Here is a 26,319-nt window from a genome sequence, read left to right as displayed (position 1 = left end):
AATTAGACCATTTGTGCCAACAAAACTAAGGAAGCGTGTCTTTGACATGACATATGGTTTGTCCCACCCCAACGGACGATGTACGAGGAAGATGATACAACAGAAATTTGTTTGGCCCAGTATGGCCAAGGACATCGCCGAATGGGCTCGCACATGTCGTCATGATCGTGTGAGAAACGCCTAAGCAGGGAAAGCGGGAGAATGGTAGATTACCTACCCGCCAAGTGCTTCTGCATGCCAACTCCGTCCGGCCCACTTACTAGTCTTTCAAATCTGCTCCGCTTTGACAACGAAACCGTGATTGAAAAAATCTAAATTTTTGGGGACTTGTTAATAAAGCATTCGCGCATCCAATACCATGAACGGCGTTGACGTGAGGTTACTCGTTCACCCTGCAGATGGGCCTGAAGTTGGGAGTGGGTTTTACCAAAAAAACGACATTTTCGAATTTTATTGCCATTCACGCGGGAAAAAGACATTAAAACTGTGTCGCTCCAATGCCCTGGACTGTTGGACATGTAATCCACCCAACGAAACAACGTTTCAACCCTTACACTCTGGGGTGGATCACCCCTACCTCTGCCCCCCTCCTTTTAGCTCTGGGGGCAGTTTTCGAAATGGGACATTTTCAGCATTCATCCTTAACGTATCAAGAACAAACATGGCGAATTTCATCGTCCTCCGATGTGTGGAAGTGCTCCCTTATGAAGGGGGTTGAAAATTTGCGAGCTGTTCCACCCTCCACAGGGTCCCTATGGGGTGATACCATTTTCTCGATCAGGGGGGTCCAGAGAATGCATTGAGCCCAAAATCGAGACCGTCGTCCAAAAATTGTGGATTTTAGAGAGGGTGGGAGGTTGTGGGGGGTGGGTTTGTCCGAGAGGGATTTCAAGACGTGAATTTTGTAGAGGGCATCAAGGAGGGTCGCCCCAAAGGTTTTTTCGAATTTTTCAACTCCTTCCGTCATCCCTGGCCTGTTTGAAAGAGGCGTTTTTTTACACCCTCCCCTTTGGGGGGGGGGGGGGGGGTGATTGACCCCTTCACATCAACCCTCGCCAATGCAACTTTGCACACACCCAGAAGACACTTGAAGACTATTCCTCACGAAGTTTCACCGAAATCGGTTGAAAACTCTCATAGTTATGAGCATTTGAAAAATCGTTCCGGTTTGCTTGTCCGGTAGTGTAGTTGGTCAACTGTCACCATCAAGAGGTTTTACTTATCTGTTGACAATGATTGACAGGTTCACACGCTGGCCGGAAGCTGTACCCATTAAGGATATAACGGCAGATACGGTAGCCGGAGTCTTTTACGCTGCTTGGATAGCAAGATTTGAAGTAGTAACTACCGATCAAGGCAGCCAATTTGAGTCAATGCTCTTCAAATCATTGGCTCATTTGGTAGGATTTCAGAAGACGCACGCTACGACCTATCATCCTGCGGTAAACGGGATGGTTGAGCGCTGGCATAGGTCATTGAAGGCATTCGTAATGTGCCACAATAATAATGAATTGCTTGATATACTTCCCACCGTCCTTCTCGGTCTTCGAACCAGCGTGAAGAAAGACATTGGTGCAACGGCAGTGGAATTAGTATACGTGCGTAAGTAGTATACGTAAGTATACCGTACTAGTATACGTAAAGTAAGTGGTACTACCTTGAGAATCCCAGGAGAATTTTTCTTGGATAAAGACATGGCTTCAGATCCGAAAATTTTTGTTGAAAAATTTAGAGAGCACATCCGTAAGGTGCGCTCAACTCCAACGGCGCACCATGATAGAAGGAAGGTATTTGTGCATAAAAATTTGTATGATTGTACACACGTATTTATTAAGGTCAACAGAGTAAGGAAGCCATTGGAACCTCCGTATCAGGGTCCTTACGTGGTAGAGAAACGCATTTCGGACCATACATTCACTATCAGCATAGATGGAAAGTTGGTTAATGTAAATGTGAACCGGCTAAAACCAGCTTTTACGGAAGTAGCTGCATCTCCAGTGTCGGAGCCGGCCAATACACCAGCTGACGAGGAGCCAGGAACTTCAGCTTCTACAGAAAAGGCTTCACAGCCTAGCACAAACCAGGACAGATGGGCGTCGAGGACTTATCCTGGTCCAAAGAAGAAGAAGAGAAAATCTGTTTGGAATTTCGCAACTTGGTGCCCAAGTCACTCAGAGGGGAGTGCTGTAGGGGAAAACATTCCCTAGAGGAACTAAAGAGCCAATGGCAGCACGCCATTGGGTTCAACCAAGCGCAAGCGAGAGATTCTCGAAGAAGCCGTGCTAAGCAGAGGGACGCACTTCACGTGACACAAAGTAAAAAACCTCCGGGAAAGCGACAACCAGTTTCAGAGCACTGTTAAAAGTTATTATTGTTAATAAATCGTTATTGGTTTTAAAAAGAAAACAAACACGCGTAAAAATTATTTCGATATGATGTGCCTATACACAACGTGCATTCCCCATAAGTGTGTGGCGGTTAGGAACGCGATCGAAGCGCCACGGAAAAGTAGTATACTAATAACCTAAAAAGAATAAAAAAAAATTTATCGCAAAAAAAGGAGTCGAATATTATTGTGTATCGCACCCTTCCAAATAGTATCCTAAGTAAAAGACTTGTGGGAAAGTTTCATTACAGAGCACGAACCCCACAAAGTGGTGACCCCAACGTGATCTGATAGTTAACCTCAAAGTCGCACGTACTACAAAAAGGTGCTAGGAAAAAGAAAAAAATGTCGCAAACCGATCTAGATAAATGGACAGAGGATCAAGACAACATACCAGGTACGTCGAAGTTTGTAAACGGTGGAAAGTCTACAGGAGATGGAAAAATGTCAAAGACATCAACAAGTGGCGGCGAAATATACCCCAATGAATTCCGGAATGTTAAATTGCCGACCTTCTGGAGAAACCGAGCAAAACTCTGGTTTACCCAGCTTGAAAGCGAATTTACATCCTACCGTATTAAATCAGACGACGTAAAATTCGGAGCGATTGTGAGACATCTCGATGAGGAGACGATGGGAATGGTCGCCGATGTCTTAGAGAATCCGCAAGAAGAAAACAGGTATGTAGGACTAAAGAATGCATTAATTGAAAGATTCACAGAGTCGCAGGAAAAGAGGTTGCGAAAATTAATGAGTGGGCTAGAACTTGGTCACAAGAAGCCCTCTGCGCTGCTCAGAGAAATGAGAAATCTCGCAGGAACCAGCGCCTCAAAAGAGATCCTGCAGACATTATGGACTCAACGCCTACCACTGCGAGTCCAAGAAGTGCTCTCCGTTTTCGACAATACAGACTTGGACAAATTGGCAGAATGTGCTTATAAAATAATGGAGAGTTCTGCCAGTCCGACAATAGCAGTCGCATCGACAACACCTTTAAGCACCACTTTTATAACCTCGAACAAGGACGATGCAATAGAGCGACTGACACAACAGATCAGCGAACTAAGCACCCAGGTAGCTGCAATAACGAATCAAGGTTATCGTAGAAGTTACAGAGGAGGACGAGGCCGAGGACGATGGCGATTCCGCAGCAGGAGTCGTTCAAGGAACCTAAAGGAACCAGGCGAGCCCGGAGTATGCTATTATCACAGAAAGTTCGGAAACAACTCGTGGAAATGTACCACACCTTGTTCATTTGAGTCGCAAAAAGGAAACTTGGTGAACCGCCGTCGGTTGAGACGTTTGCATATTGTGGATCGAAACTCGAAGCTTGAATTCCTCGCAGACACTGGCGCTGATGTGCCAGTTATACCGAAGGAGGCAGTCAAGGGCAGGTTGGAAAAAACAGGAGTCCAATTGTTTGCTGCGAACAGAACTGTTACCGATACCTATAGAACTCGAGACTTGACCCTCGATTTCGGGTTACGAAGACCATATAAATGGCAGTTTTGTATTGCAGATGTTGACCGTCCGCTGTTAGGAGCTGATTTTTTAGCATATCACAAGCTTTTAGTAGATCTCAACGGTAAGAACCTCATTGATACGACCACGGGTTTGCATTCAATGGGACGAATTGGACCAGCGATTCCCAGGATATCTACGATAGATATGAACGAGTCTTTCCACGACATTTTGGCAGAATTTCCGCAACTGACGGCTCCAAGGAAAAGATACACGGAAGCAAAGCATGAGGTACGCCATCATAACACGACAAAAGGACCACCCGTCAGCGAATTACCGCGCAAACTTTCGGCAAAGAAGAATAAAGCTGCGAAGGAAGAATTCGCGAAGCTGACAGAGTTGGGAATTTGTCGACCATCAAAAAGTTGTTGGGCCGGCCCAATACGTATGGTAAAGAAGAACAACAACGAGTGACGAATTTGCGGAGATTATAGGCGATTGATTAAACTCTGTCACGGTACCTGATAGGTATCCAATCGCACGGTTACACGATTTCAACAATTATCTTCACGGAATGAAGATATTTTCAACACTCGATCTGGTTAGAGCTTACCACCATATTCCGGTGGTAGAAGAAGATATAAAAAAAACGGCAGTAACGACTCCGTTCTACTTGTACGAGTATCTCATAATGCCTTTCGGGCTATCCAATGTTGCACAATTCTTCCAAAGATTCATGAATTCTGTCCTGGGAGACATAGAATTCGCGTTTTGCTACATAGACGACATTCTAATAGCATCTCGCGATGAGAAAGAACATCGAGTACACCTTAAAAAGGTGCTGAAAAGCCTCGACGACCACGGTCTAACGGTTAACGCCACAAAAAGTGCGTTCGGAAAATCGGAAGTAAATTACCTGGGACACAAAATATCGAAACAAGGGACACAACCTATTCCGGATAGGGTGGAAGCCATATTAAAACAGAAGAAGCCTCAAACAATCAAGGAGCTCAGGCGATTTTTAGGAATGATCAATTTTTACCGAAAATTTGTTCCAGGAGCATCAAAAATACAGGCACCGCTGTACGAGTACCTAAAAGAAGGGAAAAACGCGGATAAGAGACCCATCGATTGGAAAAAGGAAGCGATCGAAGCATTCGAGGAATGCAAGAGGCAACTAGCTTCTGCAACACTTTTAGTCCATCCCGAGGAGCGAGCTCCTTTAAGACTTACTACGGACGCTTCAGATATAGCGATCAGTGCGGTTCTTGAACAAAAATCAGAAGGTTGTTGGAAACCACTTGCCTTTTTCTCTCGGAAGTTGCGCGGAGCCGAACTCAAGTACAGTGCATACGACAGAGAACTGTTGGCGATTTTTGCCAGCATCAAACACTGCCAGCATTGGTTGGAGGGCCAAGAGTTCCAAATACGAACAGATCACAAGCCACTGACATTCGCCTTCACCAAGAAGTCGGACTCCGCATCGCCGAGACAGCAGAGGCATTTGGATTTCATAGCTCAATTTAGCACCAATATAGTACATATTTCAGGAACCGATAACGTGGTGGCGGATACTCTTTCAAGGGTAAACGCAATCAATACGCCAGTCATTACGGACACTCTAGAGCTTGCAGAAGAACACCAGAAGGATGAAGAATTACAAGAACTTCTAAGAGGAACAACCAGTTTGAAATTAGAGCCAATACGGTTGGGTAATGGACACGAAACGGTCTATTGTGATGTGTCTATGGATTCACCAAGACCATACATTCCCGGGCCACTTAAACTAAAAATTTTCAACGCGGTTCACGGATTATCACACCCAAGTGGAAGAATTACCAGCCAAATGCTGAGGGAGAAATTCGTGTGGCCAAACATGAAGAAACAAATCATGGAATGGGCTCGGACCTGTATGCAGTGCCAGTTATCAAAGGTACATAAACACACAAAGAATCCAACAACGAAATTCCCTATGCCAGACGAGAGATTCAGTCACGTTCATTTAGATATCATTGGATAACTAAAACAGAGTAAAGGATACAAATATTGTTTAACAATTATAGATAGGTACACTCGTTGGCCGGAAGCTATTCCGATGAAAGATATAACCGCAGAAACAGTAGCCTTGGAATTTTATCAAAATTGGATTTGTAGATTTGGAGCGCCTGCAGTTGTTACAACTGACCAGGGAGCTCAGTTTGAATCAAAATTGTTCACTGCACTGACCAACATGGTGGAGTGCTAGAAAACGAAGACAACCGCTTACCACCCACAAACAAATGGGATTATTGAAAGCTGGCATCGTTCATTGAAAGTAGCATTAAAATGCCACGCAAATGCGGAGTGGACGGAAGTTCTGCACACGGTTCTACTGGGATTACGGAGAGCATTTAAAGAGGAACTGCAGTGTTCACCAGCGGAACTTGTGTATGGAGCTACTCTCAGGATCCCAGGGGAGTTCATTTTCGGAAATCTGGAGGACCTGGATTCGCAGATATTCGTGGAAAAATTTCGGGAGCACATGCGAAAATTGAGATCAACGCCGACTGCGCATCACAAAAAGGGACGTATATTCGTGTACAAAGATTTATATACATGCACACACGTCCTGTTGAGAGATGATGCTGTTAAGAAGCCTTTGGAACCACCGTATAAAGGACCGTACAAAATATTACATAGATTGAGTGACACCGTTTTTGAAATCCTAATAGGAAACAAATAAATGAAAGACTGAAACCAGCATTTGGCGTAAGAATCGAGGAAGATTCAGAGAAACACGAGAAGTCTCAAGAGAGGACATATTCACGTGCGAAGAAGAGCGTACTTTTCGTGGAGGAACCAAATTTCGCGCCCTTGCAGGCTCGACGCTCGAGGGGGAATCTTGTGGCGGTTAGGAACGCGATCGAAGCGCCACGGAAAAGTAGTATACTAGTAATCAAGAAAGAACAAAAAAAAAAGTTATCGCAAAAAAAAGGAGTCGAATATTATTATGTATCGCACCCTTCCAAGTAGTATTCTAAGTAAAAGAGTTGTCACGGGAATCTATATTGGCATGATTACATTCTTGTGGGAAAGTTTCATTACAGAGCACGAACCCCACAAGTGTAAATAGCAAGCGCCATCTAGTTTTAGTTAGGTTAAGTATCTTTAGTCACTAGTTGTAATTCTTTGTACATAATAGTTGGTAAGCCTTACGTTAGACGCGCTTCTGCGAAGCTTAAAAAGGACGCGCTATCCCAGAAGCGAAAGAGTATTCATAGAGAATAGACGCATACGTAAGCGGATAAATAAGAGTTTTTATTTATACCCGCGAATTTCCACAGAACTCTTCCTTATCCCTCGTGTGTATTTCCGCTACAGTCAATTTCATGACAGCGGCATCTGGCGTTTCCGGATTAAGATATAAAGGTAACTAGAAAAAACGTGTTCTGACCTGTTCAGATATTAAAAAGTACAAATACGATTTAGAATAAAGTGTTATTGTTATAAAAAGATTTTCCTTTCATTTATTATCCGAGAAGTTATACAGAGTCGAAAGATTCTTGTGGCGTGGTGTTTGGCACATTCGAGAACGCCACAACTGGTGATCCCGACGCTGCGAATAAGCGCTACATCGGAACACGTGCTTTTTTCCTCAGAAATTCAAAAAAATGTCAACTGCTAACAGCCCGACAAATCAGGGAAGTGCAGGTGAGGAAGAAAAAGACACTTTTGTTACGCCCAAAAAACCCAGACGAGAAATAAGTGAGTGCAACGGCGTGCGAATCAATAAATTCTGGACTAAAAACCCAAAGGTTTGGTTCACTCAACTGGAGAGTGAATTTGTATTAAGTAGAATTACATCAGATATTACGAAATACCACACTGTATTACGGGATTTGAATCACCAAATATTAGCAACAATAACAGATTTCCTAGATTACCCTCCAGCAGAGAACAGATATGAGGCATTAAAGAATTTATTAATTAATCGTTTCTCTGAGTCGGTGACAAAGCAGACGCAGAAGCTGCTCACTGATTTAGAATTGAACAGAAGGAAGCCCTCGGAGCTCCTGAGGAAGATGAAGCGACTTACTTCTGGCTCAGACGTTTCAGAAAGAATATTGCAGACGCTCTGGAAACAACGTCTACCACGAAGAGTCCAAGAGCTTTTAACAGTGACAGAAGGAATGGAGATAGAGTAGCAGGCGGATTTTGCTGATAGGCTCATGGAGCAAAATGAATCTCAGATCACTCAGATCGCCACGGAGCCCAGAAATGAGTACCTATCGGGCAATTTTTGATATTTTGGCTAAGGTGAGTGAGATAACAGTTAAAACACATCAGTCAATAAGTGCGCTTACAGATTGGGAGGTGCGTTGGATACGCAACGTCAAATAGACGCGCTTTCCAACCAAATGGCGCAGATGGTGTCATTCCGTAGAAGGCTGACGGGAGAAATACTTCATGGCGAGGAAGAAGCCGATCCCGGTCACAGAGTCCGAACAACGAAGGCGGTCTCTGTTATTTCCATAGACGATTCCGCGAAAAAGCATTCCGCTGCGAGAAGCCTTATACGTGGAAAGGGACGGAAAAGTAAAGTGGTCGCCCAAAATCGAGGCGGCAGGGGACGGCCATTCAAATAGCCGCCGGTTGATAGTTACCGATAGAATTACTGGCCTACGTTTTTTAGTAGATACGAGAGCAGATATATCCGTACTACCGGTAAAAATGGCAAATAGAAGAGCCACACCATTGGAATATAAACTTTTCGCCGCAAACGGTACAGAAATAAACACATATGGGACCAGGATAATTACGCTAAATATCGGTGTTCAGACCAAAAAGGGGTGTCGAAGGAAAGTTACACATTTGGTTTACGTCAAGACACCGAACTTTATTATTCGAGGGATAAAAATCGAAATGTCCGAAGACTCGCAACATGGGATTCTCATCCGAATGAGAACTCCCTTATCGGACGACTGTCCCACTCAGAATTGAATTCGTCTCGCAAGTGACGACCAACGACACCTCGCAATGCCCCTTCCTCGTCTTCGTTGCCACCCCTTGGAGCTCAAGGGGCGCGCCGACTGGAACAAGGCCCCGTACTTGACAATACAACTTCATTATCCGCAGAAGGACAAATATCGAAGTCCAATCAACCGACCATTTCAACGATTACAAACAACAATAGATATTTTAACCTTTTAAGAAAATTTCTATTGGGTTGGAAAGAAAGTTCGTAGCGTTTTTTAAGCAAAACTTTAAGGCAACATTTATATTCTTCCACATAATATTATTCTACAATGTATTTGCCACTTTGTTCTATTACTTTTTTGCCATCTATATGGTAGTTTGAAGTTTCCATTCTTCCAGAAAGTGTCCTCTTTCTGGACGATAAACTGGTCCACATGACTTTTGCAAGCTTCTATGGAGTTGATCTTTGTTTCATTTAGAAAATTTTGTAGGAATCGAAATAGGTGGAAATCTGATGGTGCCAGATCAGGTGAATATGGCGGATGGGGAAGAACATCCCACCCAAGCTACAACAACTTCTGTCTGGTATGTATCGAGACGTGCGATCTGGCGTTGTCATGTTGGAACACGATACCTTTTCGATTTGCTAATTCCGGTCGTTTTTCGTAAATGGCTGTCTTCAAACGGTCCAGTTGGGCACAGTATGTATCGTAATTCATCGTTCTGCTATGCGGTAGCAGTTCGTAGTATAGAACACCTTTCCAATCCCACCAAATGCATAGTATGACCTTTTTTGGGTGAAGACCGTCTTTTGCAGTCGTTAATGCTACTTCATTTTGTTTTCTCCATAATCTCTTTCGCTGCACATTGTTATAGAGAACCCATTTTTCATCACCCGTTATTAGCCGTTTTAAGAATGGATCATTTTCATTTCGCTTCAGGAGTGAATCGCTTATGGAAATGCGATCCATTATGTTTTTCTCCGTCAGGTCGTGCGGCACCCAGACATCGTAACACTACTTACGAATCCGAGGGCCTTTAAACGATTCACAACGGTCGTGTGGATATGTGGGCTATCTCTGCGATGTCGTGTTGTTTGCCGTGGATTATTTTCCACTAGTGCTCTGATTAAATCGTTATTAGCAACTAAATGACTACCAGAACGTTCTCGGTCTTCCAAATAAAAATTGCCACTTCTGAAGCGAAAAAACCATTTTCCCACGGTACTTCCAGTAACAGAACCATCCCCATAAACGGCAGAAATCTTCCGTGGTGTTTCTGTAGAGTTCTTTCGCTTTCGAAAATAAAAAGCCATCAAATGACGGAAGTGCACCTTATATTCCTCCATATTTACACTTCTATTACGTAATTGTAAAATTGATTAATACAAAAATTACTTGCACAGAGAGACGCGTTGAACCATAACCTTTTATAATATGTATGTAAGTCTTTTGTTTTAAACAAACATCGAACTGACACACGCTTCCAACGCCACCTGCTATAAAACGCTACGAACTTTCTTTCCAACCTAATAGATATAACTAGGCCAGTACAGAGACATCAATTACCCTTACATTCATTATCAATCAGACAACATATAGTCACCGCTCGTAGATCAGTTGCAGAACGTGCCCGAAGACTGCCTCTTAAAAAATTAAAGGCAGCGAAGGAGGAAATTAAATACCTCGTTGAACAGGGTATTTGTAGACCTTCATGTGGAGAATAGGCCAGCCCTTTGCATATGGTGGCCAAAAAGCCTGAAGGGTGACGATTATGTGGAGATTATAGGCGACTCAACAGTTTAACGGTGCCCGATAAATATCCTGTACCACACGGCTTTGGAAACCATCAGCTTAATGGCACCAGGATATTCAGTACGTTAGATTTGACCAGAGGATATCATCAAATTCCTATTGCCGAAGAAGACGCATCAAAAACAGCGATCATCACGCCTTTCGGCCTCTATGAATTCTGTGTGATGACGTTTGGGTTAAGAAATGCTGCCCAAACGTTCCAGAGATTCATTTTTTTTTTTTTTTCAATCAATTCTCATAGAGAATTGTAAGCATATGTTAACTATGTATGTATTTAGCGTGATTACAATATGTGAGTCTATATTTAGTTAATTAAATCTATTGGCGAGTTCCAGCGGGTAATATCTTTTCAATCTACGTGCGTGAGTTGCGGTGTCTTTGAGTTGGGTGACAAGAGGATTCGGATGACTAGTGAGGCGTGAGCTATAGCGGATGCTGTATCTTGATATTTCTTGATATCTTGATATTTAATGCACCCTGGTAAAATCCTAGACGGAGGATAGCATTAAAGATAGATGCAATGATAGTTATCCCTTTCTTAGGTAGTTCCTTGATCATTTTATCACTAACCATATCGTGTCCAGGGGCTTTCCTCGGGTTGAGATTGCCGATAATTAGTTTAACCTCTGCAGATGAGAACGGTTCCAAAGCAGGAGACAACTGTAGTGGCGATTGTAAGTAATCGATTATATCTGTATCGTTATAAGTAGTCGAAGATGGAAATGGTTTGAATACTTCTGCCAGATGCCTTGCAAATATGTTAGCCTTGTCTATGGGACTTCTCGCCCATCCACCTTGTGGTAATCTAATGGGAGGTATTACCTGTTGTGGACGATTCAGTCGCTTAGTTGCTTTCCACAAGGAATAATTTGAGTCGGCTGTAGGGGACAAGTTTCCCAGGTACCTTTGGAAGCAATCATTTTTATAATTTTGGAGTATCTTTGAAAGTTCTCTTGTCGCTTTGTTCAATTTACGTTTATCTTCCAGACATCTACTGATATGCCATGATTTCCGAAGTTTCCGTTTGTCTGCGATTTTCTTTTTTATAAAGTCAGGATATTCAAGCCAGCTTATGTACTCAAGGTTAGGAGTAGAGGAACGGACTGCATTAATTATATTGTGAACTAGATATTCTATAGCAGCATCTACATCTTCGTTTGTGTTTAGAGGTAATGAGGCCGATGTCGAAGAATTGAACGATTCTCGGAAGTGAGACCAGTTAGTGAGTTTGTTGCTGATGGGGAATGAGGGTCGATTTTCGATAATTGTAGAATTGATTGTTGCAATGACAGGAGAGTGATCAGAGGATAACTCAAGACAAGAAGTGACCTGAATATATCTTGAAGATATATTTTTGGTTATAAAGAAATCCAGTAAGTCCGGTAATTTATTTGTATCGGTTGGCCAGTATGTGGGTTCGCATGTACTGAGATGATTTAATCTATTTGCTTGGATACTTTTTAAGAGAGATCTGCCTCTAGGAGTAATAATTCTGCTACCCCATTGAGAATGTTTGGCATTAAAATCGCCTCCTACTACGAACTTGTGTTCAAATCCTGCGAAAAAGTCATCGAAGTCCTCTTTGGGGATACTGTGTCTAGGTGGACAGTAAATTACTGATATAGCAACCGGACTATGCCAGTCTTGAATCATGATACTTGTTGCTTGGAGGTAATCTTTTTTGTAAGGTGAGAGTTCGTAGTGTTTTACGTTAGATTTTACGATAATTGCAGTGCCACCGTGCGCTCTGCCACTGGGATGATTTGTATGGTAAATCTGATATCCGTTCATTTTGATAAAGTTTTTATCCGTAAGATGCGTTTCAGAGATAAGCATTACGTGAATATTCTGGTTGTTTAAAAAGTATTCTAGTTCATTTTTATGTTGAAGTAACCCGTTGGCATTCCAAAGAGCAATACGTACTGGCATCATTGGTTAGCATTAAACGTTAGTTTATTTATGATGATTGTTAGTAATGATAGTAAATTGTTTATTTGTTCTGTTTGTTTCTCGATAAGTTTCTCCAGCCTACTGAAGTTGTCTGTGATTTGTGTATCAGTATCATGGTTTACCAAGGTGTTCCCATATGAATTTCTTTTGTTTTGGTTTCCTTGGACCACCTGGGCATAAGTAACAGAAGGAATTATGTTGCTTTGATTGCTTCTCACCGTATTGGTTGTTGGAGTCGAGGTAAGATTATCCTTAGTTCTAGGCCTGGGGAACTTCTTCTTATAGATTTCTTTGTAGACTGGGCAACCTTTATAATTCGCCGGATGGTTTCCTTCGCAATGAATGCATTTTGCTGAAGTACTAGCTACTTTCGTGCATTGCCAGAGATTCATGAATCAAGTTCTTTCGGGTTTAGATTTCGCCTCATGTTGTATAGATGACATATTGGTAGCTTCCTTAAATGAGGAGGAACACCAGGAACATTTGAAGCCAAGTATTCCAGAGACTTCAAAAGTATGGCTTGTCAATAAATGTCGCAAAATGCGTTTTCGGTGCAGAGAAGGTAAATTATCTGGGTTACCAAATAGATAGAATGGGAACCAGACCCTTACCGGAAAAGGTAACCGCTATAATGGAATATAAAAAACCAGGAAACGTGAGCGAGATGCGACGGTTCTTAGGAATAGTCAATTTTTATAGAAAATTCGTAAAAAAACGCAGCCGAGATACATGCACCTCTCCACAAGTATTTGGAAAATGCAAAAAGAAAAGATAAAACTCCAATAAAATGGAATTCAGAGGCAGAAAAAGCATTTATAGAATGTAAGAAATCGTTAATCGACGCCTCTCTTTTAGCACACCCGGCAGAAAATGCCGAAATTTCACTAGATACCGACGCCTCGGATATAGCAAAGGGAGCAGTGCTACAACAGAGAAATGGAAAATTTTGGCAGTCAATCGGATTTTTTTCCAACAAATTTTCTATGCAACAAAAACGTTACAGTACTTATGATAGAGAGTTAACAGCCATTTATACAGCAATAAAATATTTTGGACATATGTTAGAAGGGAAACATTTTTCAATATCAACAGACCACAAACCATTAAGCTATGTCTTCCAACAGAACCTAGACAAAGCGTCACCTAGGCAAGCCAGACAATTGGATTTTATAGGACAATTTTCTACGAATATCTAATACATTCCAGGAAAGGAAAACCAAGTAGCAGACGCACTGTCACGATTGGACGTGATTAGCCTGCCAACCGTGATCAGCGCAGAAGAACTCCTCCATATTCAAGAAGGAGATGAGGAGTTAAAGAAAATTTTAAATAGTCATACTTCTCTGATATTAGAGAAACAACCAATAGACGATACAAAAATTGAAGTATGTTGTGATACTTTTACTGGACAAGTTAGACCCTTTATTCCTGAAAGTTTAAGGAGACGAATATTTAACAAATATCATAACTTGGCACACCTCAGTGGTCGAACAACTAGGAAAATTATAGCGAAGGATATAGTTTGACCATCCATGAGTAAAGAAATATTAAATTGGACACGAAAATGCAGCCACTGTCAGAGAGCCAAGGTATCGCATCACACGAAGACAACGCCAGATCAAATCCCGATACCTAGGGAACGTTTCAAGGACGTTTACCTAGATATACTTGGACCTTTACCTGAAGTCAAAGGTTACAAGTATTGTTTGATCATGATGGACAGGTTTAGTCGTTAGCCAGAAGCTATCTCAATGAAAGATATTACTGTCGATTCAGTAGCCACAAATTTTTATCAGCACTGGGTAGGACATTTTGGAGCTCCGGCGACAATTACGACGGATAGAGGTATGCAATTCGAAGCTAATCTATTTTTAAGGCTCACAAATATTCTAGGATGCAATAGAATCAGGACCTCAGCATATCACCCTGAAGCTAATGGATTGTTAGAGCGTTGGCATAGATCCTTGAAAACCGCAATTATGTGCCACGAGAAAGAGAACTGGCTGGAAGTCTTACCTACAGTTTTATTGGGACTACGAACCAGTTTTAAAGAAAATTTAGGAGCCACTGTAGCAGAGATATTATACGGGACTACACTTAGGATGCCCGGAGAATTCATTAATGACAACAGACCAGACAATTTCACAATAGACAAATTTAGGACTTATATGCAGCTGGTTAAGCCAAAACCCACGGCACACCATGGTCAGAAACGACATTTTGTACTTAAGAATTTATGGTAACATGTTCACATGTTTTCGTCAGGACAGACGCGCTTAGAAAAGCGTTAGAACCTCCATATGAGGGTCCACATAAGGTCCTAAGCAGGGATGCAAAGTATTTCACTGTAGAAATAGAAGGCGATAGACAAAATATTGCTATAGACAGATTGAAGCCAGCATATATTGAAAAGGAAAAAGAAGAAAAGCCACTTAGGACGTATTCAAGAAAATCATCGTCATCTCATACTTCCACTGTGAGCGACTTGGTGGGATTGGACTTGGAATTGATGTGGCGACTACCGATGCTGGCAGAAAGAAGAGGGTCAATTTCATGACAGCGCCATCTGGTGTTTCCGGATTAAGATATAAAGCTAACTAGAAAAAACGTGTTCAGATTTAGAATAAAGTGTTATTGTTATAAAAAAGATTTTCCTTTCATTTATTATCCGAGAAGTTATACAGAGTCGAAAGATTCTTGTGGCGTGGTGTTTGGCACATTTGAGAACGCCACACACCACAAACTTGTGGCGACCTCTGCCCCCGCACGCGCTAGGGAAAAACTAGTTACTTTCCGTTAGTAACGTTTTCCTCCGGTAGGCGGCAAATATACAGGAAGCGACCAGCGCAATATTGTCCAGCTTTTCAATCTTCTCCTAAAAAAGCAGGGAAGAAAGCATTAGGAAAAGAGTAGGCGTAAAACGTGGATCGTAGAAAGTCTGTAAAATCGTCGCACACATAAATAGAAAGTTGTTATTGTTAAGGAGGTATCCTGAATTAGGAGGTCTAAAAAAAGCGGTTTTCCGTGATTTTTTTTAGGATGGAAAAAAATAATTAATTCTATCGAACTTTTTATCCTATTTTTATACATATTTGAGTAGTCTGTACAAATTTTTTCAACAAGAAATATTCAAATTGAGTCGAGTGCTACGCACATTTCTAAGGCACCTCACAATTAAAACCTCCTATCGGCGGGAAAGATGCATGTCGTAATTTTGGTTTGGCACAAAAAAACCAAAAGAAATTTTCGTTCTCATACATTTTTCTTCTATGTGAATTAAGAAAAACCCGCAAAAATGGTGAAATGTGAAATTACTGCAAGTTTGAAAAAAAGAACACGTTCTTTGGGTGAAAAAAATCACTTTAACTTGATAAAAAGGTTGTTTAAAATTTTTTTGGTATAAATTTTCTTAGTTCACATAGAAGAAAAATATATGAAAATGAAAATTTCTTTTGGTTTTTTGTGTCAAACCAAAATTACTACCTGCATCTTTCCCGCCGATAGGAGGTTTTAATTGTGAGGTGCCCTAGAAATGTGCGTAGCACTCGACTCAATTTGAATATTTCTTGTTGAAAAAATTTGTATAGACAACTTAAATATGTATGAAAATAGGATAAAAAGTTCGATAGAATTAATTATTTTTTTTCATCCCAAAAAAATTCACGGAAAACCGCTTTTTTTAGACCTCCTAATTCAAGATACCCCCTTAACCCCTCAACTTATAAGTACGTGCGAGACTCGTAATCTTGTATTTGGGCCAATTGTAAATATTACGGCCTTGGCCCGTAGTACATCGGTCGCGCCAATCGGAAACATTACGGGCATGGCCCGTAGTACGACGGTCGCGATTTGTAATGTGATCACAATCAGTTACATGTTATTCTTGGTCGCTAATTTTTTATTATTGATTTTTGTATAAATGCTAATTATGTTCTTGATTTATGTTATATTTTATTAATTGATAATAAACCTTTTGTAGTATTATATCTACCACGATTATTATTATACATCAGGTTGTAAGTACTTATCAAATATTTCACAAAATTAAATCAATTGTATATTACACATACAGTAGTGCGCGATTGGTACAACTTAGGTCCGATTTGCCGAACCGCGGAATGGCTCGAAGGCTGAGCGATCTTGTTTACGTTTTGGGCCCAGGCTGTTGGAACGTAAATCGTAGGTTAAGGGGTTAACTTGTTGTTTGTATGTCATTGTTTTAATAAAACTTTATAAATATTAAAAATACAAATCGCTACAAACTGACGCCGAGTCCCGCCATTTGTTTAGGCTAAGTTTTAAGAGTATCCGAGCGAATGGGTCGCTCTGTATACTGCGTGTTTGATTCGAAAGAATGTTTAGAGTGTCTGGTCAAAAGTCGCGAAGGGTGCGTATGTTTAGTGTTCGTTTAGAGTGAGAGGATTGGGAATAAATGAGATAAAGAATGTCTGTGATGTTTGAGCGAACAAATGGTTAGTTCGTAAGTTAGTTCGGTAAGATAACTCGTCGAGAACAGTCACGCGCGATACGCTTGCGGAGCTCGGAATAAAACTTTACTTCGTACAAGTCGAATCTTTATTCTGCACCTGCATACCACTACCTTCCCCATAAATTTTAAGAGTTTCATCGCGATTGGTTAATTCCTTGACGAGTTACATCAAAGAATAGGAATTTTACAGTAACAATAGTTATAAACATAAGAAACTCATAAATTTCTGCAAATGTGCAGAACAATGTAAGGGCAGCAAAATGTAAGGGGTTTTATCGATTTCAAGTCGAACGTACGTAAAAAAATAATAAGCCGAAATGTTTTTTTATTGGATCAAGTGGCAGTGATGCTCTAACACAGTGATTCCCAAAGTTGGCGCCATCGCCCCCTGGTGGGTGCTGTAGCGATTCAGGGCACTGATGGACAATATGGGCTGTAATTCAAAAGTTCTTAATTGCATTTCCTTCATCATATTTAGCGGCAGGTGAGTTCACTGCGGTAACCAATTTATTAAAAAAAAAAAAGAAACCAATTGCAAATAGTCAATCGCAGTGATTTAAGATTACTGCTGACGAAAATAGAGCCGAGGATTACTAAATTGGTAGCAGCACACCAGGTTCATCCTTCTCATTAAGATGATTTCGAATGTTTTACCTTTTTTTTATATTACATTCTACCCTGAGTTCAATAAATAGTTTCATAATTTCAAAGTTCAATGTTTTTAATTTACACCTTCCTTTACTATATTTTATGAAAAAGGTAGAAATATTAATACATATATATTTTGTACTAATTGCTATTAAAATTAAAAAAAAATTAATTTCCGGGGGGCGTTAAATAATATTTTTTCTGGAAAGGGGGCAAAAAAGTTTGGGAACCACTGCTCTAACACATGCAAGAAGTTTCAATCCGATTCGCCCATTGGTCTCGGAGTAAGAAGCAGTACAAATTTTTCGGTCTTTCGCAAAAAAAAAGACGGGTGAAAAATAACGGGGTCAATGGAGCGACATACTGTACAAGACGCAACAGGTTTCATTCCGATTGGTCAATCCATCTCGGCGTAATTGGAAAGATCATTTATATAAAAAAAAAAAAGAACATCGAATTGAGTAACCCGGGTGGTCCTATTGATACGGCAAGTACCATGCGGTCCTTGAAATCGGTACAGAGGGTCTCGTTTGGGATTGTAGGCCCAAGGGAGGAAATACGTGAAAAGTATTGTTCATCACTGATGCATTATTTGCAGCATACACGGTCTGTCTAAAAAGAAACCGAACTTTTGCTCTAAAATTTTTTCTAATCACGCCATCTAGTTACAGACAATAAAAGATGATAGGTTAAACGTTAATTGTTGACGGTGCACAGTATCATTTGAATCGGTCGTTCACATTCCGTTGTGTGACTTGAAATATAACGGACGTTTTGTGACGCTTGTTGGAATACCGCAATGGAGCGCTAACATTAAGTTCTGCGTTAAATTGAAAAAGACTTTTACCGAAACGCTTACGTTATTAAAACAAGTGTATGGGGATGAATGCCTAAGCCGTACACAAGTTTACGAGTGGTTCACTCGATTTGAAAACGATCGAGAGTACATTGAAGACGAAGTTGGACGACACACAGTGGTCCGGATGGCCAAAACCTGGCCAAAATTAAGAGTTTTCGGAACTTCGTGAAACTTGGTATTTTATGGTTATTTGGGCCGCAAATTACGAATCTGGTATCAGAATTGCAAAATTCAAAATGGCGGATCCAATATGGTCGCCATGTATATTACAAAGTTATTAGATTCTCATGAAACTTGGTATTTTATGGTTATTTGGGCCGCAAATTACGAATCTGGTATCAGAATTGGAACATTCAAAATGGCGGATCCATAATGGTCGACATGTATATTAAGAATATTAAATTATTATGAATTTTGTATGAAATAGGATTTCTAGGTTTATAGGGCAACATAGTTAGAATACATTGGCAGAAATAACAATAATAAATTAATGTTAAATTAAAATTAAGGATAATAAGGTTTGTTTTAATGCCGCGTAAACAGTCTTTCTATCCTTGTAAGCATGGCGCAAAGCGATGCGACGCCAGTGGTGCTTTTTCATGAAAAGCTGCCCAAGATTCATAAATTTTAGAATAAAGAATGTTGTTTTTAATCTTTATATAATAAGTACTTTATTTAAATTGTTATTTCGTTATTTATTTAAATGAAATTTCGTCAACTTTGAACCTCTGTATATCAGTAACCGATTACTATTTTTTTAAATTTCAAATGGCATTTAATGCACTCATATGTATACAACACACGTACAATATTGAAAAAAGTGTGTTTGAAACTTCGAAAATTGCATTTTGGCCAGGTTTTCGGCCATTCGGACCACTGTGCGACAATACACCTGCACACAAAGCCGCAATTGAGCGTCAATTTTTGGCTAAAAAAGGCATTGTTATCTTGGATCATCCACCCTACTCGCTTGATCTGTCACCCTGCGATTATTTTCTTTTCCCAAAATTGAAAATTCCAATGAAAGGGACACATTATAGCAACGTTTCGGATTACGCGGTCTACCAGCTGTATTAACGCAGAGGGAGATTATTTTGAGTAAATAAACGTGTGTGTACAAACTTTAGTTGTACTTTTTTCTTTTTATAGCAAACGTTCGGTTTCTTTTTAGACAGACTGTGTATATAATTGTATTTTAAATGATGGCAGACACGTTGAATAAATTGTGTGTTGTTACCCTCAGCCATATGGCAATCACTTCGTGCACCAGTCATCTGGTGATAACCCGCAATTCATTTCGTATAATCCGAAGTAGATAATATTCTTATCGTGCATTTTCACGTTGAATCAATGCTTTCTTTTTGCGGCAAGTCTTCGACTTACTCGTTTTACAAGTTTCGACGAACGCCCAAGTGTTCTAGCTATAACCATTTGCGAATGCAGACAAACTTTGTCCAACAAACGACCAATATATTGATTTCCAGACGTACCACCCCGTGTAAATAAAAGATGGCAAGTAGTGCGTTGCGTGAAATGAGACAATGCAAAACCAGTCATGCTCACGAATGTCGTAACATCTTTGTTGCTCGTCCTCTATAAGACGCCTGCCAACTGCAGGGGCTGGTGCATCTCAAGTTAGTTGGTTTAAAGTGTGCTAAGATATTCGGTATATTTAACCGCATGTACAGGGTGGATCACGAAAATGAGTTTAACTAACAAGGGAAGTTCGAATAGAGATCATGAGGAACTAATCACAGTGCCTTTTTCCATTTTGGCTCAAAAACTATTTTAAGGATAGAAGCACCACTTTGAAATAATTCTGATTATTTTTATCTTTGCTAATGTTTCCGAAACCATACGAGATATTGAAAAAATGTTGAGTACAAAATTTAATGATTTTTAACATTCTATAACCCCGTAGTAAGAAATGGAAAAAAATTTATTTTTAATATTTTCCCCGCCATAAATATTTCTACTACATACTGCATAAAAATTGTATTCGAAATTTTGTGGACGTTTTCATACTGTATAACTTTTATCTAACCAATTTTGTTCTATTCTATACTCATCACGAAGGACAAACTTGCAAAAGGAACTGTGAAGGAATACATACTTAATTTTGTCGTCTAACATTCTTTCCTCGAATTTACAAGACACTGCCATTTTCCCTTTTTATTCTTAATAAGCTTTTCTCCTGACTCAATGTGTCCACCGTTTTAGTCCTACAAATTCCGTAATTGAATTTCAACGTTTTGACAATATTTTTTACCAATGTCCGACAAAATTCTTCGATACTGAGCTATATACGTGTCGTAAAATGTAAAACCATGAAACAAAAATAATTTTTGGAAAAAAAGTATAACCGACTTCAAGAAAATATTAAAACTGCATTAAAAAGTATGAAATAATTTCTATTTCATTTATCTTAAATGATATAGAATAATATATTAAATTTCTATTTCCTTTATGTTAAATTATGTTAAATAACCTTTTCGTAGTCGGCGCAAAATTAAAACTTACCTATATTCAAAATGACCAAACTTGATTTAACTTTCTGTCGAAGCGAGAAAACATATGGCCTTAAATTATTGCTATCATTATATCTACTTTATTCATCATATACATTAAGGGGGGAAGACCATTTAGAAGATCCGAAAATGAGCGGTTTTGTAGGTTTTTTTTTTCAAATAAAATAGATTGTCGGATACTATTGGAAGTTTGCAGCCTTTTTATTTAGGCTTTGAATATTGTAAAAAAAAATAGAAATATTTTTTTGAATACAAAATGGCGGTCGTAAACGCCGGCCATTTCGCCGGTAGTCTCACAGCTGTTGGGATTGTACCTTCGGTAGTAATTGTCTGAAACAGATGAACCAATTTTTTTTTTAAAGTTTACACCCATACGCTGTCGGTGTACCAGTAGGAATGAAATATATGCGAAATTCGCAAGATGGCAAATTATCAAAGTCAATATTGTGATTTTTCACCAAATATTCGTTACATTTTGTAAAAAAACTATATGATGTGATTCGATTTCCACACGTTTCTTAGGTTCACCGATACACTGATAGTATAAGGAAGACCTATGCAAAATTTCACTCAAATCGGTTGAATAGTTTTTGAGAAATCATGCTAACAGTTCGAAAAAATGTAGTTTTGAGAAAAACTTGTTTAAAGTTTCAACAAGGGAAAACTCGATGATTTTGACGGCTTTCCGGTTAATCGGCGATTCCTGCGCCATAAAGCAACCCTTCAGCTTCTTCGTTGTACTCCTCTTGTTGTTGCTGTAGTTCTTTTCGGGCCTTTCGAGCTTCTTTTGAAGTAAATGAGCTGCGGGTCTCTTGTCGAACTAAGCGACGCTCATCAGCTTCCTCGGCGAAGGTCTTCGATTGCCTACCGACGCTGACTTCCATCGCGCCCATAATTTTCAAAACTGCAGAATTCCCTTCGTTGAAAATGCTGCCTACTAGGTATGACGCAATTTCGACAATTTTCGCCCCCGAATGTAGATGTTTTGGAGCTAAACGCCATACGGTGGAATTGAAACTTTCGTTGGCATTCTGCGTGTAGCCACCCAAGCATCTCTGCAATAATGTGTCTTCGGACAAGTCTATATAAATAGGCAAAATATACTTTTGAACGTCAGGGTGAAGAGGCGCAGGGTGTTTAAAATTTTCACCAGTGACATATGCCTTTTGCCACTTGCACTAGCTATCGGCTCCTGGCGGGCAGCCCTCGTGTCTGGGATTCTCGTCGGTGGAAGATAAGTGATGGAATATAGCCATTATGGCTTTCTTGATATTTTCAACACTTTCGACATTTCGTCGAATTACCAGTCCATAATATGTAGTCATTTTTTTTATTAGGCTGTCGGTTAATTTTCCAGCTCCTCTTCCTCCAAGCTTATGAATTTTTTTTGCATTTCTCGACGACCGCATCGACATTTCGATGAGTCGTCGTCTTACCTGAGATGTCGTTGAGGGTTCGGATGGTCCGCTAAATCTAAAATGCGCAATACGCAACAGACGGAATACAGAAAGGACCAAACACTGACCCGCTGAGCCTCGGCCGTATACCTGTAGTCGGTCTCGGCTCATGAAAGCTTCTAACGCTCATCCACAATGACATTGGAAATACTTGAAATATCGCTCTGGAAATTTAATATGATATTCTTAACATATTAAACTATCATTTTCTGGAAATGTTTTTTTTCGATTTTTTGAAGTTTGTAAATGGTCTTCTCCCCTTAACACTATTCAATATCGCCATGCCCACCAAATACTATCCCTAATTAGACAGTATCTTCATAGGGAGAGTATGAGTTATGTCACTTCGTTAACGAAATCATATTATTCCATTAGAAAAAGAAATGATCTTGTTCTTGGAATCTAAGGAAACATAGCCATGATAACAAATTGTTTTCTTATCAAAACATTACACTCGTGGAAAGCTTCAGAATAAATTAACAAAAATTTTTCCAACTGAATTACAATTAAAAACAGCAATTTCTCGTAGTACTGCAGATGCTATATTAATTTTAACATTCGAACGAACTAAGAAATAGCAACAATAAAATTATCATTCAATCCTTACGAACCTCTTTCATAATCAAAGTGTTACAGAATTAATTGATTATTTTGTTAGAAATCTGAAATTATTTTGCAAATTATTTCCTTTAAGGGGGGAGCCTGGTCCAGCTAATGTATGTTTCTAATGCATATAATTTCCAGATATAATTAATTTTTGTTATTGAAACTTTTTTTACATATAAAGGGACGTTCAAAGAAGAAAATTTAACGGTGTAGATTTAATTTGAATGTATACATATATAGATATAGTAGTCGCAAGGAAAGGATTCGGTCAAAACGGTGGGACGCATAGCTCATCGAATTTGTATCCGATTCATTTGATTCAACGCTTAAATTGAAGGTAATTAAGTTTATATGCTAATGAACCTCGACTCTTAATAAATTATTATTGTAGCATAAAGTTATTGCAAAATAACGGCCGACATGTATCGTTCATTTTCATGTTTTTTGCCGCTATTTTTGTAATTAACAATTTTTTTTGCAAATTGAGGTTCATACGCATTTTACGTATCTACTAAAGAAAAAAATTTTCTGATTTTATTTATCAGATGTTTTCCCAGAGCTCCACGTGTCCCACCGTTTTGACTGAATCCTTTCCTTGCGACTACTATATCTATATATGTATACATTCAAATTAAATCTACACCGTCAAATTTTCTTCTTTGAATGTCCCTTTATATGTAAAAAAAGTTTCAATAACAAAAATTAATTATATCTGGAAATGATATGCCTTAGAAACATACATTAGCTGGACCAGACTCCCCCCTCTCCTCCCCTCCTCTTAAGTAACTCCCTACCGGGATCGAGCCGCGTCTAGCGCAATAGATTGACTTCGCAACTCAGCACTTTACCGACTGCGCCACGCTGCTTCTATGATACCTCCGACATTTGTACGGTCGTCACTCGTCAATCGAAATTTAGCTATTTTTAAAAATTTATTTCTCTAAAACGAAAGAGAGTTGCCCCTTCCTACTTTCAGAGATTGTTCTACATACCATTCTTCACATGTGAACAAAATTTGATTAAAAATTTCGGTGCACACTTGGAGCTGTCTCCTTGTTAGTAAGTGTAATTTACCAAATGAAATTATTATTATTATTCTTATTTTATACAAACTATTATTGCGATTCCAGTAATTTTATTTAAAAAAATTAGTAACTCTGAATTTCAAAAAGAAAGTTCACTTAAAAATTCCACAATTAAACAGTTAACTTACAAAAACAGTTTTGAAAAAATCTGGTAAAACCTGTAAACCTTGCAAACTTTTATATTTGATAAACAAATTACGAATCTAAGAAAACGATGACTTAAACCCCTCCTGTTTTCACATAGACTATAGCATATTTCAATCTCATCAAAATACCGAGAATGCATTAAAGTGATCAAATTGAGCAAGGATCAGCGAATTTATCATCGATCCCTAAAATATAATAACGCAACTATCCTCCGTTAATAATACACCCGTCTATAGTATGTTAAAAGTATAATCGTGTAAGTTACATACGTATTCGAATCGATCCTTGCAGAGTTGACTGAGCAGACTTAGGAACCCGAGCGCCGTGAACCATGCCCACCAAAGGACAACTTCGTCCATATACTGCACGTTCAGCACCCCGAATAGGAAGATGAATTTGTAAAAGACGAAGTTCCAAAACTTGTCCTTCAGGTGTTGCCTCTCCGAAGCTCGAAGTTCACCGAACACGAGCTTCTGGATCGATTTACCCAGAAGGATTAACACGCAGTACGCCATATTAATTAGTGTCTGAAAGCAAAAATCAAATTCCACATTGTTCGTTTTTCAATCCAACTTGACTGTTACACTGGATGTTCCCAATTATGGTAACTATTCTAAATATCTCCTTTGCTTCAAACGATACGAAAAAATTGTTCCGATAAAAACTTTATACATTACGTACATTAAATTCCACTATTTCTTTCTTATGTATTTTGGCCTATAAACTCGAAAATCGCAATGAAAAAATGTTTACCATTTCGAAGAGGCAATATTATCATGTGAGGAAAAAGTATCTTAGAGTCATATTTTCCGAAATTTCAAGATCACCAGCTAATGTATTTCTAAATGCAATGGAATATTTTCATTATCGTAGTATTACGATATCGTGCCGTCGGGCCCCTGGACTAATGATGTTAGCTGGCGCCGGGGACGGTTGTAGACAACCTCTGCCGCCAGGTGATCACCGAGGATGAATGGTGACGAGAGAAGGGGGACGGCAAGCTGAATGCCGATACCCCTGGCGGTCGCGATACCCATGGCGGGGCCCTGGGTATGCTAGAAATGTCGCCACCGAGATGTAGCGGTGCGGGGCGCGGCCTCCCTGCACTGCAGATTGGGAGGTGGTAAGGGGGGACAGAATCTTCCCCTCTCGGGACGCGGCCAGCCATAAGCTACCAGATGGCCGGCCTAGACGAGGGGGAACCACGGCAGCGTTCTATAAGAGATCACGCGGCTTCTCCTGAATCGCCAGTGCTGGTAGAGCGTCCGAAGGTCACCGTGGAGGTTTTAGTGGGCATAACCCCACACTACCTTCCACCCCCTCTCCCAGGCGGGTAGCAGGTGTCTTTTACCAGATTTCCTCCACGTAAAAAAAAAAAAGAAGAGGTCATTGCTATCTAGTTTTCACAGGTTAAACCAAAGACCTCGTGCTGCCTAGACTAGAGTCTCTCTGGTCATTTTCAAACAGTAAGTGCGCATCGATTTGTATTTTTCCTGTATGTCACGCCAGCAAATTTCAACTGCTTATAGCTCGATAACGAAGCCGCAGTTCGCAAATTGATAAATGACTTTTGGCTTTGGGTAATGAGTAGGTCCAAGTAATGTGGTTCTTCGAATGAATAAACGGCAACAAATTGTTCTCCAATATTTCAATGTACTCTAAACTATTCATTCTGAATGAGGAAAGCGCTAATTCCAGCTTGCCACTCGAGCAAAACGAAGCCCATACCATTAACGTTCTTTCTCAAAAATTGCGTTTAGAGAAATATTTTGGGTCTTTTCGTAGATCTTTCCAGTAACAATTGAACCCATGTGGGCTATAGAAATTAAACTTTTTCTCATCGGAAAATATTACCTAACAAAGAACGTTAAATGGAAGAAAATAACGTCACCTCTTAATTTGTCGATTAACATTATACTTACATGATCCCAGT

General features: G+C 39.8%; 1 protein-coding gene across 1 annotated transcript in view; it reads right to left on the bottom strand.

The window, feature by feature from the left end:
• LOC128875687 (E3 ubiquitin-protein ligase AMFR-like) overlaps positions 1–26,319 on the bottom strand; it is a 95,226-nt gene that overhangs the window by 17,764 nt on the left and 51,143 nt on the right. Inside the window, exon 2 of the mRNA XM_054121501.1 lies at positions 24,656–24,913. Coding sequence (XP_053977476.1) covers positions 24,656–24,913 — 258 coding nt within the window. The remainder of the gene's footprint in view (positions 1–24,655; positions 24,914–26,319) is intronic.

This window comes from Hylaeus volcanicus, chromosome 4 (genome assembly GCF_026283585.1).
Source record: "Hylaeus volcanicus isolate JK05 chromosome 4, UHH_iyHylVolc1.0_haploid, whole genome shotgun sequence".
In the NCBI taxonomy this organism is placed as follows: domain Eukaryota; kingdom Metazoa; phylum Arthropoda; class Insecta; order Hymenoptera; family Colletidae; genus Hylaeus; species Hylaeus volcanicus.
This window is presented reverse-complemented; position numbering and strand designations above follow the sequence as displayed.